General features: G+C 44.3%; 1 protein-coding gene across 2 annotated transcripts in view; it reads left to right on the forward strand.

Moving 5' to 3' along the window:
- The window catches only part of VASH2 (vasohibin 2), a 42,762-nt gene that overhangs the window by 19,539 nt on the left and 10,531 nt on the right, over positions 1–12,692 (forward strand). The window contains exons 6-8 of one of the 2 annotated variants that reach the window (XM_079968947.1): positions 8,974–9,355; positions 9,920–10,035; positions 11,307–11,345. In XM_079968947.1, the coding sequence (XP_079825073.1) occupies positions 8,974–9,355; positions 9,920–10,035; positions 11,307–11,345 (537 nt within the window). The remainder of the gene's footprint in view (positions 1–8,973; positions 9,356–9,919; positions 10,036–11,306; positions 11,346–12,692) is intronic. The other variant, XM_079968948.1, reaches the window with a different exon arrangement.

A 12,692-nucleotide genomic window follows, 5' to 3' on the forward strand; every position in this document is an offset into this window, starting at 1 on the left:
GAGACATCCATATTTTTCTGCTGTAATTCCTCTGTGTATTCTTGCCACCTCTTCTTGATGTCTTCTGCTTCTGTTACTTCCTTACCACTTTTGTCCTTTATTATGGTAATCTTTGTACGAAATGTTCCTTTCATATTTCCGATTTTCTTGAACAGATCTCTGGGTCTTCCATTCTGTTGTTTTCCTCTATTTCTTTGCATTGCTCGTTTAAGAAGGCCTTCTTGTCTCTCCTTGCTATTCTTTGGAAATCTGCATTTCACTATCTCCCTCGCATTTTGCTTGCCTTTTCTCCCCCGCTATTTGTAAGGCCTCGTTGGACAGCCACTTTGCTTTCTTGCATTTCTTTTTCATTGGGATGGTTTTAGTTGCTGCCTCCTGTATAATGTTGCGAGCCTCCATCCATAGTTCTTCAGGCACTCTGTCCAGCAAATCTAAATCCTTAAACCTGTTGCTCACTTCCACTGTGTATTCATAAGGGATTTGGTTTAGATTGTATCTTACCGGCCCAGTGGTTTTTTCCTACTTTCTTCAGTTTAAGCTTGAGTTTTGCTATAAGAAGCTGATGATCTGAGCCACAGTCAGCTCCAGGTCTTGTTTTTGCTGACTGTATAGAGCTTCTCCATCTTTGGCTGCAGAGAATATAATCAATCTGATTTCGATGTTGCCCATCTGGTGATGTCCATGTGTAGAGTCGTCTCTTGTGTTGTTGGAAAAGCGTGTTTGTGATGACCAGCTTGTTCTCTTGACAGAACTCTATTAGCCTTTGCCCTGCTTCGTTTTGATCTCCAAGGCCAAACTTGCCAGTTGTTCCTTTTATCTCTTGATTCCCTACTTTAGCATTCCAATCCCCTATAATGAGAAGAACATCCTTCTTTGGTGTCACTTCTATAAGGTCTTGTAAGTCTTCATAGAATTGGTCAATTTCAGTTTCTTCAGCACCAGTTGTTGGTGCATAAACTTGGATTACTGTGATGTTAAAAGGTCTGCCTTGGATTTGTATCGAGATCATTCTATCATTTTTGAGATTGCATCCCAGTACAGCTTTCGCCACTCTTTTGTTGACTATGAGGGCCACTCCATTTCTTTTACGGGTTTCTTGCCCACAGTAGTAGATATGATAGTCATCCAAACTGAATTTGCCCATTCCCGTCCATTTTAGTTCACTGATGCCCAGGATGTCAATATTTATTCTTGCCATCTCATTTTTGACCACATCCAACTTACCCAGGTTCATGGTTCTTACATTCCAGGTTCCTATGCAATATTTTTCTTTACATCCTTTCGCTTCCATGCATATCCGCAACTGAGCGTCCTTTCGGCTTTGGCCCAGCCGCTTCATCAGCTCTGGATCTACTTGTACTTGTCCTCTGCTCTTCCCCAGTAGCATGTTGGACACCTTCTGACCTGAGGGGCTCATCTTCCAGCGTCATAACTTTTATATGCCTGTTGTCTTTGTCCATGGAGTTTTCTTGGCAGGGATACTGGAGTGGCTTGCCGGTTCCTCCTCCAGGTGGATCACGTTTGGTCAAAACTCTCCACTATGACCTGTTCATCTTGCGTGACCTGCTCGGCATAGTTCATAGCTTCTCTGAGTTATTCAAGCCCCTTCGCCATGGCAAGGCAGTGATCCATGATTGTCACAAATATTTCCCCCCAAAAGATGGCATAAAGGTAAAGGTAAAGGTACCCCTGCCCGTACGGGCCAGTCTTGACAGACTCTGGGGTTGTGCGCCCATCTCACTTAAGAGGCCAGGGGCCAGCGCTGTCCGGAGACACTTCCGGGTCACGTGGCCAGCGTGACATCGCTGCTCTGGCCAGAGCCAGAGCCAGAGCCGCACACGGAAACGCCGTTTACCTTCCCGCTGGTAAGCGGTCCCTATTTATCTACTTGCACCCGGAGGTGCTTTCGAACTGCTAGGTTGGCAGGCGCTGGGACCGAGCAGCGGGAGCGCACCCCGCCGCAGGGATTCGAACCGCCGACCTTTCAATCGGCAAGTCCTAGGCGCTGAGGCTTTAACCCACAGCGCCACCTGCGTCCCAAAGATGGCATGGTCCAATATAAATCCACCGCTCAGTGCCAGGATCATAGGAGTTAGGTAGGTTGGCCTCCACCAAGGGTGAAGTCTCTGGGGTGGGGCCCTCACAAAAATCACACGTCTCCACCCTGGCTTGGTGTCACAGCATCCCTGAGAGGGCCCCTCCCCAGTCGGCCAGCAGTGCTATTATCTCCTTGTCAAGGTCAATACACTATTATTGCACCCATAACTTATTGCAGGATATATCCACCAAAATGCATCAGTCTGGAGGGGCCCTTAGTCAGCAAGAAATTAGCACTCCCCTCCTTTCTGAATGTCAAGATCATGACTGAGCTTCCTGAGTCCCTCTCCTTCTGTGGAAATAAGATACAGGCAGTAATAACCTCATTACGCTGACAGGCCTCGCTGCTGCTTGCGTTCGGGGCAGGATCACACCAAAGCAGCAGTCCTTAAAAAAACACGGGAGCTTCCCAGCGACAAGCAGATTACTGAGTTGTCATTTTAATCAGGTCTCTTGACAGCTTGCACTGTCAGCTTTTACAAGTGATTTTCCTTCTTCTTTTTTTTTATAAAAAAAGATCACTTCTGTAATCTCTTTGTGTGTCAAATTAGGTTTTGGAGCACTCTCTTCCTGCTTAGAAGCCTCTTGAAGTTTTGTGAGGCGGTGAGTTGAAGCACTCAATTCACTGCAAGATTGGTTGAAGGCACAGCTGATGAGTCCTTATCAGAAACTCCCTCCCCACCCCCTCAGGATATCAGACTCTCAGTAAACAGAGCAGGGGAGATTATATGGGTTGCCTGGCTAGAGATTCTCAAAGGAATCCAGACAGCTTCCTCTCCTCATCTATTTGTTTGGCCTGCAAAAATCTTCCCAGAATTACAACCCTCCTGAGATAAGAAACATGCTCAATTTTGTTTAAGAACATAAGAAGAGCTCTAGTCCAACACCCTGCCCTCACGGTGTGTTTCCTTTCGGAAACACACAAGTGAAAACTGAACCCAATAGCACTCTCCCCACTTCTGAATCAGGTACCCAGAGGCATATTGCTTCCGCCATGTCTTCCCCATGTTGTGCACTGGCCCTGATTTAACAACAGCCATGCAATAGCTGGTATCTTTGGATTTCTTTATACTAACTTGGATCCAGCCTTTGGCTTCTGCCAAAGAAAAAAAAAGGCTTTTGATCCAATGGAGGGGTCTCACCAGCAGAGGAGAGTTGGCTTTTGCTGATATCTCCCCTTCTCCCTGTAGCCCCCAGTGCCACCGTCTACACCAGCTTTTCCCAACCAGGTGCCTTTCAGATGTTTTGGACTGTAATTCCTATCAGCACCTGCTACGCACATGGCCTGTGGTCAGGGATGATGGGAGTTGCAGTTCCAAAAAACCTGGAGAGCACCAGATTGGGAATGCTGCTCTGTTCAGTTCTTGGGGGCTTCCCAAACCCTGGAAACATGTGGAAGGCGGTGTTGGGAGCTGCAGGGGAATGGGAATTCACCCAATTCCCACCCCCATAGGGTGCTAAGTCTAGATCCAATCCTCTGCGCGCGCGCTCTCTCTCTCTATGTATTGCATCCTTCCCTTTTAAACAAACATGCAAGACAATTTTCATTCTAAAGCAAGATAAATTGTCACTAAAATTAAAGTTTAATTCAAAATCAAACTTTTGAAAAGAAGCAATCAGATGTTCAATCAGTATCAACCAATGCAGTCATTTCAGGCAAATATATTTACTGAGCCAAAAGTAAGCCGATAAAAAGGCTGGCAGCGTAGGTAAGACTTCACTATTTTCCAGAAAACACAGGGGGTGTGTGGCTTAGGCAATGAATTCTGTGTTTGTAGAGCAGTTACAAGCAGTACTCTGCTCTTCGGTCCTTCCTGATCTTGCGTCTTGGCTGAAGGAAGCACAGAACAATGTCCCTATCTTGAAGTTAGTGTTCTTGAATGCTCACGCAGATAAAATCATCCCCCGATGCACACAGCATCAGTCTCAAAACATGTCCAAATTATTAAGGTTATTATCAGTGCTTTCGGTGTCAGCCACAAATTCTTGGGCAAGACGGTCACATAGGACTCCATCCTGTTCTTCACTGAATCTACACCCTTGCTACACTACAGCAAGTGCAAGGGGCTCTTGTCCATGGGGCCCATCTGGGGTATGGGTCCTCAGCAGATGCCTAACTATGCTGACCCCTTGACACCATCCCTGAGTGGTTTGCATCAGGAGTAACCTGTCAATCATGAACAGTGAAGGAGAATGGATGTTGCATGCCTTCTGCCCAGCAAAAACCACAGAATTGCACTTATGACTAGCTGAAAATTCTGTACGTTTCTGAGACAAGCCCCATATGGGTGGAGGGTTAACTTTACTTCTGTTTGTGTACATCGTGCGGACACAACACTGGTGGGGAAGCAAGCTTTCTTTCCTGCCGTTGCTGTTTCAGAGTAGGCTCAGGAGTAGGCATGGTCTGTGTCTGGTTGTACTGTATTCACCATGAGTCTTTTCATTTCAAAAGAAGAGGTTGACCCCAGCCATTGACTTGCACTAGGTACCAAAGCGTCCTACGCCTGAAGGTCCCCTTCTCTGGCTATTGTTTCTGTGGTACACAAGAGTGCAAAGTCAAAGGTGATTCTCCTCCTCCTAGTTAGAATTTAATGGGATTAAATAGCAAGGATTTGGGGACCTGAAGGCTTTATGGCTCTGACACAAGGGCAGGTGGCGACAGGGGGCAGCTGTTCAGACTTAACAAAGATCTGCTTGGAGGCAAATGGAGTTAAATTCTTCTGAGATGCAAGGAACAATTGTGACGGATCAGATCAGTGCCTGAAAGACTTGACAGATGCTAGCAAAAGAAAGGGCAGATCTTGAAGAAGAAATGCAACTGGCTTTATAATTTATCTGAGATGAAGTCTGCATTTACTTGTCTTCTGGTTACCCCAAAGCACTTAAAGTTCTAATTAGCAAGAAGGCATTTTGATTTTAAGATTCTAAAACTAGCTGAGAGCTGTATGAGAAGCCTTAGGAGGCTGCTTGAGTTCCACTCCACAAGTGGAGAGGGAGGTCTTTGCATGGAACAAAACTAATATTGCTGGAACTCTCCCAGCCATTGCTTTTTTCGGGGGTGGGGGGATGCAGGGGTACACAAACCTAAATGTTTTGTGAATCTAAGTTTGGCCTCATTGAGGGGCAGTATTTCAATATGAGTAGGAAAATGAGAGTACCCCTAAACATTTTTTTAAGAAAAAAAGTATTGCTCCCAGCATAATGTCCCATCTGTTGTGTCCTACCAATAGTGTGTGTGTGTGTATGTGTGTGTTTAAAGGTGTCAGATTGCTCATGGATCTGCAGGATTCAAAGCCTCTAATTCCCCCCAACAGAAAAGATTGACCTGAAACAACACCAAGCATATTCTGTTTGGGTATGTGTTGCTGTTCAATCATTTGCTTTCCACACCAAGTGAGCAGAGCATGATGGCATGTTCCTGTGCTGTGTAGCTTTATCTTTTCCCATAATCACTCCTCCCTTGCCTTCTGCTACCCCCTTTTTTTGGTCTAGGCATGTGTGCAGCTGTTTCTGTACCCCAGAAGTGTGCAAGAGCACAAGAGCAGGTATTACCAGCCATTAGTTATAATGTTTCACAGCAGACAAAATGGAGGCTTGGCCTCCCCCCCCCCATATCCATTTGGTTTTTTTTTTTTAAAAAAAAAGAATATTTTGGTCCAGAGAGTGATATAATTTCACTATCTTGATCTGCTGCTTGCTTTGGTGGGGACTGGCACTATACCTCCTTCAAACTAGGAATACACTATAGGCCCCCATAGCTATTAGGAGCACAGTCATGCTTCTCTCCCACCCCCAATCCAAAACATACACAATAGCAATGAAATTCTGGAATTCTGATATAGAGGTTTGTGCAACACCTCCAAATGTCTGTGTATGTGTGTATATATGCACACCCATCTTGGTGGATACGATACGATAATCTTTATTGTCATTGCCCCATACAGAACAACGAAATTGAAAAAACCTACATCAGACATTCAAAAACCAACAAGCCAGCTATCCCAGCCTGGTTAAACCCCCTAAATCTCTGATACCCCATAATTAAATACAATATACTCCCACAGAGACTACCTTACACTGCGTTTAAAACCAAAATCGCATTTGGATAAAAACTGTTTCTCAGGCGGCTAGTCCTAGTCTTTATAACCCTGTACCTTCTTCCAGAAGGCAGAAGCTGAAAGAGATCATTTCTGGGGTGCGTACTATCCTGCACTATCTCTGCCGCTTTCTTATGACACCTGAGGTAATCCACCACATGTGTGGAGATCCTGAGAGAACAGTTATTCTGAACTGAGAGGTGTGACGATAGAACCCACTGAAACACACATGTGGTGCTCACCCAAATTTTTTTGCTGAAGAGCTTCCGCATCAGCGGTGACTAGGATTGCATAATGGTTTCTTTTTACTTAGTGGACTTTGTGCAATGGGGAATCTCTGAGGAAAAAGGACAGGTTAGCGTTTTGATGTTGATGATGTTATGTGGATGATGTGAGCAGCCTCCAAGCATGAGCTGTATCAATTCTACAACAAACTCCTGCCTGGAAGCGGGCGTGTTTTTGCTTCTGATTCGATGTTGGATCAAGCCTTGTAGGTCTATCAATAACCTTAAGTGACAGAAGGAGGAAGGGAGTGTTTGCTATGGCATATCCTGCATTCAATGTAGCCTTTGCTTAAAGGATCAGTAGGAGCGATGTTGGAAAACCATGACTGCAAATATTGCGGATTCCTATAAATGGGTACTGACGTATCCTAAAATGATATTGTGCTAGCAGTGGCGCATAAAGATTAGTGTGCACATGACACATGTTGATCTGGATAAAAAAGAGTGCTGAAAAGTCCTTCCATTTTTAAGCACTTTCCTGGCACCTCGGGAGTTCATGTTTATGTGAGAATGCAATGGAGGGCAGGTTTCTCGCAGCTGAGTTCCATGCCATTTCAGTTAGACAAAAGCCTATTGTTGTTGTTTTTCATTTTGCAAAGGCGTTTTGCAATGTTGGAAGTGATGGAAATGCTTTAGCTCCTGAGTTCACTTTTTCATCTCCTTAGGTTGTACCCTAAGTGTCATAATTATCCAGACCCTCAGCTGGGATAATTACTTGGGGAAATATTGTGTGGGTGAAAAGAGGTTGTGCAGAGTGTTTTAACAGTACAATCCTTCCTGAGCAAATATACATGGATGTTAAAAGGCTCTGGGTTCCCTGGGACTTGCCCTCTACAAAATCTATTTAAGACTGCGGCCCAGTCATCTTGATAACTTTGAGTTCTAAAAAGATGAATAGAGCTTCAGATCAGAATTTGGCACTCATAGAACCCACATTCAAAAGGGAACAGTTCCTTTGCAAACCCCTTTGAAGTTAAAGGCAGATAGTAGTTTACAGAGGTTGCATACCGACCATGCATTTAAAGCACACATGCCCCACAGAATCCTGGGAACTGTAGTTCATCCCTCACAGGTCCCAGCATCCTTGACAAACTACAGTTCCCAGGATTCTTTGGGTGGTGGTGGAATGTGCTTTAAACGTATGTCATGTGCAGCTGAGGATTAAAAGTGGTTTGGCAAGGACAATGGAACCACACTATACACATAAAGGACCCACACTATGCTTTTGTCTGTGTCTTGTTTAGACTGTTGTGATATTTTACTTTAAATGGTTGTAATGCACCACGGGACCTTTAGGGAAGGAAATACATAGAAAATAATAATTTTTAAAATAATCTTTTGTCCCACAGCTTCTGTTAAACTGTTCTTGCAGGTTTCATTTATACTGTTTCATACTTTTATAAAACCTGTTTAAGCAGAGGTGAAAGAACTACCTGTGAGGGACAATCCCTTTCTTGAAACTGCTTTCCACACTCCATTAACCAACTGCTCCGAAGTATTTCCAATTAGGTTGGAGAATATACATCTCTCAGAACTGATGGAGTGATTGTTGCTCTTGAGACCCCTCTGAACATTTTGTACTTTATAGAACAAACACCATCTTTATAAACTTCCTTCCTTATTTTCACTTTACGTACCCTGTGATCTTGAGTCCTTTCAGCAGAAGGCTAGGGCTGACTCAAGCGTTTTGGCAACTGAGGTATAAAACCCAAGTACTGACTCCTCATATAGTATAAATTGAGTGATAGCATCTCTTTAATGGTGGTTAAGATTTGCTGCGAAGCTGCCTAAATTGGTTGCCCTGTAGAAGGTAATTGGCTCCATTACACACACATTTCATGTATTGTAGAAGATCACAGGTTCAATCTCTGACATACCCACTTAAAAGGATCTTCGATAGTAGTGCTTGGAAAACCCTTGTGTCTTGGTGGGAGAGGCATTGCTAATTGGAATAGATAATATAGGGCTAGAATGACCAATGTTGCATTCAGATATCACAATAAAACATGGTTTATCGTGACAGGAACAAGCCTAGGAAAACACTGGTATTATACACCAGGAAAGCACTGGTATTATCTTCTCCTTTCCTTTCTTCTCCTGTCCACCATCACAGCAACACAGAGGAGTTTGAAAGCTTTCACTTCTGGTTTTATTCTAACTACAGTTTGTAATGTCTTCTGACACAAGCCAGCTACAAGCCGTGGGTTATGAAGATGGTTTGTTTCAACAAAACACAGTTAAGAGGTGAACCATCGTTTGGATGTAATGCTAAACTGTGGTTAGCTGAAATGGCTTCTGATCTCTTGGTCACAGTAGGAGCGAGGGTGTATGAGCTCAAGGCTCACCTAGGCTTGTTCCTACTGCAACAAACCATAGCTGATCATGATGTCTGAACACAGTACAGTGTAGGCAAATGTTATATGTGTATCATATGCAGCATAGAAAACATTTCTGTCAACAGAGGGTCTTTGTTGCCTTAATGGTAGCCTTGCCAGATACTTAACCAATGGGCAGCCTTCAGTGGAACGATTCCCAATCAGTTTTAAATCCCACTTCTCAGGGAACAATTTTCATCATGTGGTGCTTGGAATTTATTTTAATGGTCGATATGGATCTCTGGGCATGAGCAGAAGATCGGAGCTGATGGACAAGCCTTTGATTTTCCGAACTCTGAGTGACCTCATCTTTGAATTTGAAGAGTCCTACAAAAAGTATTTACACTCTGTGAAAAAAGTGAAAATTGGATTGTATGTCCCCCATGAACCACACAGCTTTCAGCCCATCGAATGGAGGCAGTTGGTGCTCAATGTGTCAAAGATGGTGAGGTCAGAGATAAGGAAGGAGCTGGAGAAATATGCCAGAGATATGAGAATGAAGGTATGTGCCCATTTTGTGCGATGCCTGGAGATGGTGTGTGTGCGCGCGAGGGAGGGAGGGAGCAAGAGAGAGGCAATTACATATAAAACAATTTTAAAAACCACTGACAACGATGAAGTATATAAAACCAATTTCATATCTAATACAGATACTGACTGGAACAACAATCTGCACTTAGAAGGCTACTTGAAACAGGAAAGTCTTCAACAGACCCCTAAAATACACCATATTTTATGGTGTATAAATGCTGAACGATAGCTCTCCTTTAAGTCTTTATATTAAGGTGATCCACCAAAAAGAGCACAACTAAAACAAATAAGCAGAGTCCATAGAAGGCTGCGGAGACAAGCTGAATCACAAGCCAGCAGCAGATACATTCAGAAGAACCCAAAAATACCCCTTTGCCTTTGTCAGAGTAATCTATAACAGAATGGAAAAGAAAACCTTCAGCCGTGTTAAACCACAATGCAGTTTCATAGATGAAAGGTGCACTTTCTATCCTATCCAACAATGAACTACTTGCACGGGAAAACTTTTCTTAACCCACCCATTTCCCTCTTTCAGATTTTGAAGCCCGCAAGTGCCCATTCTCCAGTCAAGCAGAGAACACGGGGGAAGTCCCTCTCCCCCCGAAGAAGACAAACCAGCCCTCAGAGGCGGGCCTGCCGAAGAGACAAATCGTGAGTATAGTCATGTTGAGTTTTGCACTGCTGACTGGGTCAGATATTTGTGGTGAATATCACCTCCAATGTTTTTCAGGCTATATTCTGACCTGGGAAACCCTGAGCCTCCTTGGAAACTTCTCAGGTGTCCTCAAACAAAAGTAGTGGTAGAAAAATCTTTGCTGGAAGACGGCTTGCCTATTATTTAAGATTTAAAATGCATTGCTTGCCTACCTTCCATAATGGAATTTATGTTGAAAAACTCAGGTGGTTTCCCATCCTGGCACTGAATGGCTGAACTTCAGCAAGTTTGCTTTATCCTGCACCTTCAGACCAAACCTCTCCTCTACAACATGCAAATCCAGAGGGGCAGGGAAGACTACATTTTAGGGATGAGGTGGGCAGAAGTTAGACTTGGTTCTGCTGATGGATCTCTAGGGAATTAGCTGTAGACCAGGAAGAGTTTCTGAGTCCCAGTCATATACTAGCAGTGAGCTCAGATGCTGAGGTATTTATTGTCCCTCATTTCTGCCCCACCTTGCTTCCATCATTGAACCCAAGGCAGGTTCTGACCAGGCCTGGATATGTTTAGCTTCAGCAAGGTGGTGGCCTCATAGCCTGGCTGCTGACTATGTAGCTAAAGCATGGTTGCTGACAAATTAGGAGGCATCAGCCTGCTTGGGTGCACTCCAAGTTTTGCTGGAGTCATATATATGAAAAACCTAGGAGGCAAGTGCCTTTCCCAAAACAGCCCAGTGAGGACTTGGTCACATAATGTGACCAGTGGTCACATAATGTGAAGCGTCTCTTGCAGGTGGGAAATTGGGGATGTGTGAGAGGGCGAATGGAATGGAGTTTCCTGGATGGTTGAAACAACAAATGGGTGCATTCCACACCACCATTTTGTTGCTGTTCTGAGTTGTTCAATAATAGCAACAACAAAAAGCTCCCCATACCGCAACGTTCCACAGCAGAAAACCAAACTTGACTGAACACCAAACTTGGTTGCAACTTAATGCTTTTCTTAAAATGGTGCCTGAAGTTGAAACTGCTTGAGTTTAGTTACACTTCAGACCTAACCTAATTTAATTGTTGTAGAGAGAGAGGAGAAGAGATGAAGATTGAAATTTCAGCCCTGTGCATAATCACTTGGGAGTAAGGTCTACTGAAAAGAAGGGGCCTTACTTCTAAGTAGACATGCCTGGGACTACGCTGAATGTAGCACATGTAGTGGATTTAAAGCAAAAATATGCATCCCACAGCAGATTCTGCTTTCTTGATCTTTTTAGGCAGAAACTGAATCCTATCCAACCGACTGGAGTCTTCAGGTATCACGTGACATCACAGGTTTTCATAGTGAGAACATTCAGATATTAGGAAGAAAGATGTAATCAGATATAGCCTTAATTTCTAAGACGAAAAATGCCAGGCAGCTTGTCTTGAAGTTGTACCCTCTGACTTAAAAACCGTTATCGCTGCTTTCTCTGGAGAACTGGAGTTAGCACCTGATGTCCTTGGCTAGCTGCCAGGGCCTGTGGCTGATGCCAGTTCTGAGCCCCCTTGAATTATTTTTCAGGCCCGGCGCTTCAGGCAGCACCAGGTTGCCAGATATAGCCATGTTCCAATTTCCCACAATGCACCTGACCTAGCATTGTTCTAGTAAACTGAAAGGGTGACTAGACCCAGCTGGCTAGTACAGGTTAGAGCATTGCCACCACAGCCAGGTATACCCTTAGAGCAATGCCATAGCTACGCGGCAGGAGGGGGAGGGGAGGGCTAGCCAGTTTTATTTGACCCGGGTGAAGCCTCCAGAGGGGCAGCACTGAGGCTCCCAACCTGTGTGTGTGTGTGTGTGTGTGTGTGTGTGCGAATGCAGGCGGTGTGCGTGTGCCAAACTGGGTCTTTGACCTGGGTGAAGTAAAGCCTAGTTTCGTCCCTGCCTCAGATGACACTTTGCCCAGGTCCCCTTCAAACCCTACCCAGATCCTTGGGATTTGATAGGGCCTTTGCAGAGGTGAGAAGAAGACATTCTGTACGTGTTTAAAGGCTCCCTCTTACATTTTACACCATATGTTTCAGGTCTAAGGCACTGGATTGAAATGACTCTTGAACGGAGGCAGGGTGCCTTTGAGGGATTTGGGGTGTGGCTAAAATGGGTTCTGTTCAAGGCTGCACAAGTTGAAGCGGGCAGCCCTGAAGCACTTTGTGGTGCTTTGGTGATCCAGACATTTAAAAAATGCTGTGTGCAAGTTAAAACGTGTCTCTTAAGTTTAAAATACAAGGACAATGTCAGGGTACAGGGGCTTTGCAAGAGCGAAACTTATTTACCCACTATGTATTAAGGATATTTTTAACCAGCTGATCCCAGGGCAGGCTACAACATCCCTTAAACCAAACAGCAATCTACACTTAGAATTGGTTCTTAGATAAATTAAATGGAAGTAGAATTTCCAGCACACCCAAAGCAGCAGTGGAGTAACATCCCCAAATACCTGGAGAAACAGACATGTTTCAGCCTACACTGAAATGTTAGCAATGCTGGGGCTGGTCATATTTCAGGGGACACCTGAAGGGCGCCAGGTTGCAGAAGGCTGCCTTATTGTGATGCGATTGAGCTATAATAATAATAATAATAATAATAATAATAATATATTATTTATACCCCGCCCATCTGG

The sequence above is a fragment of the Podarcis cretensis genome (genome assembly GCF_951804945.1).
Source record: "Podarcis cretensis genome assembly, chromosome: 3".
Lineage (NCBI taxonomy): Eukaryota > Metazoa > Chordata > Lepidosauria > Squamata > Lacertidae > Podarcis > Podarcis cretensis.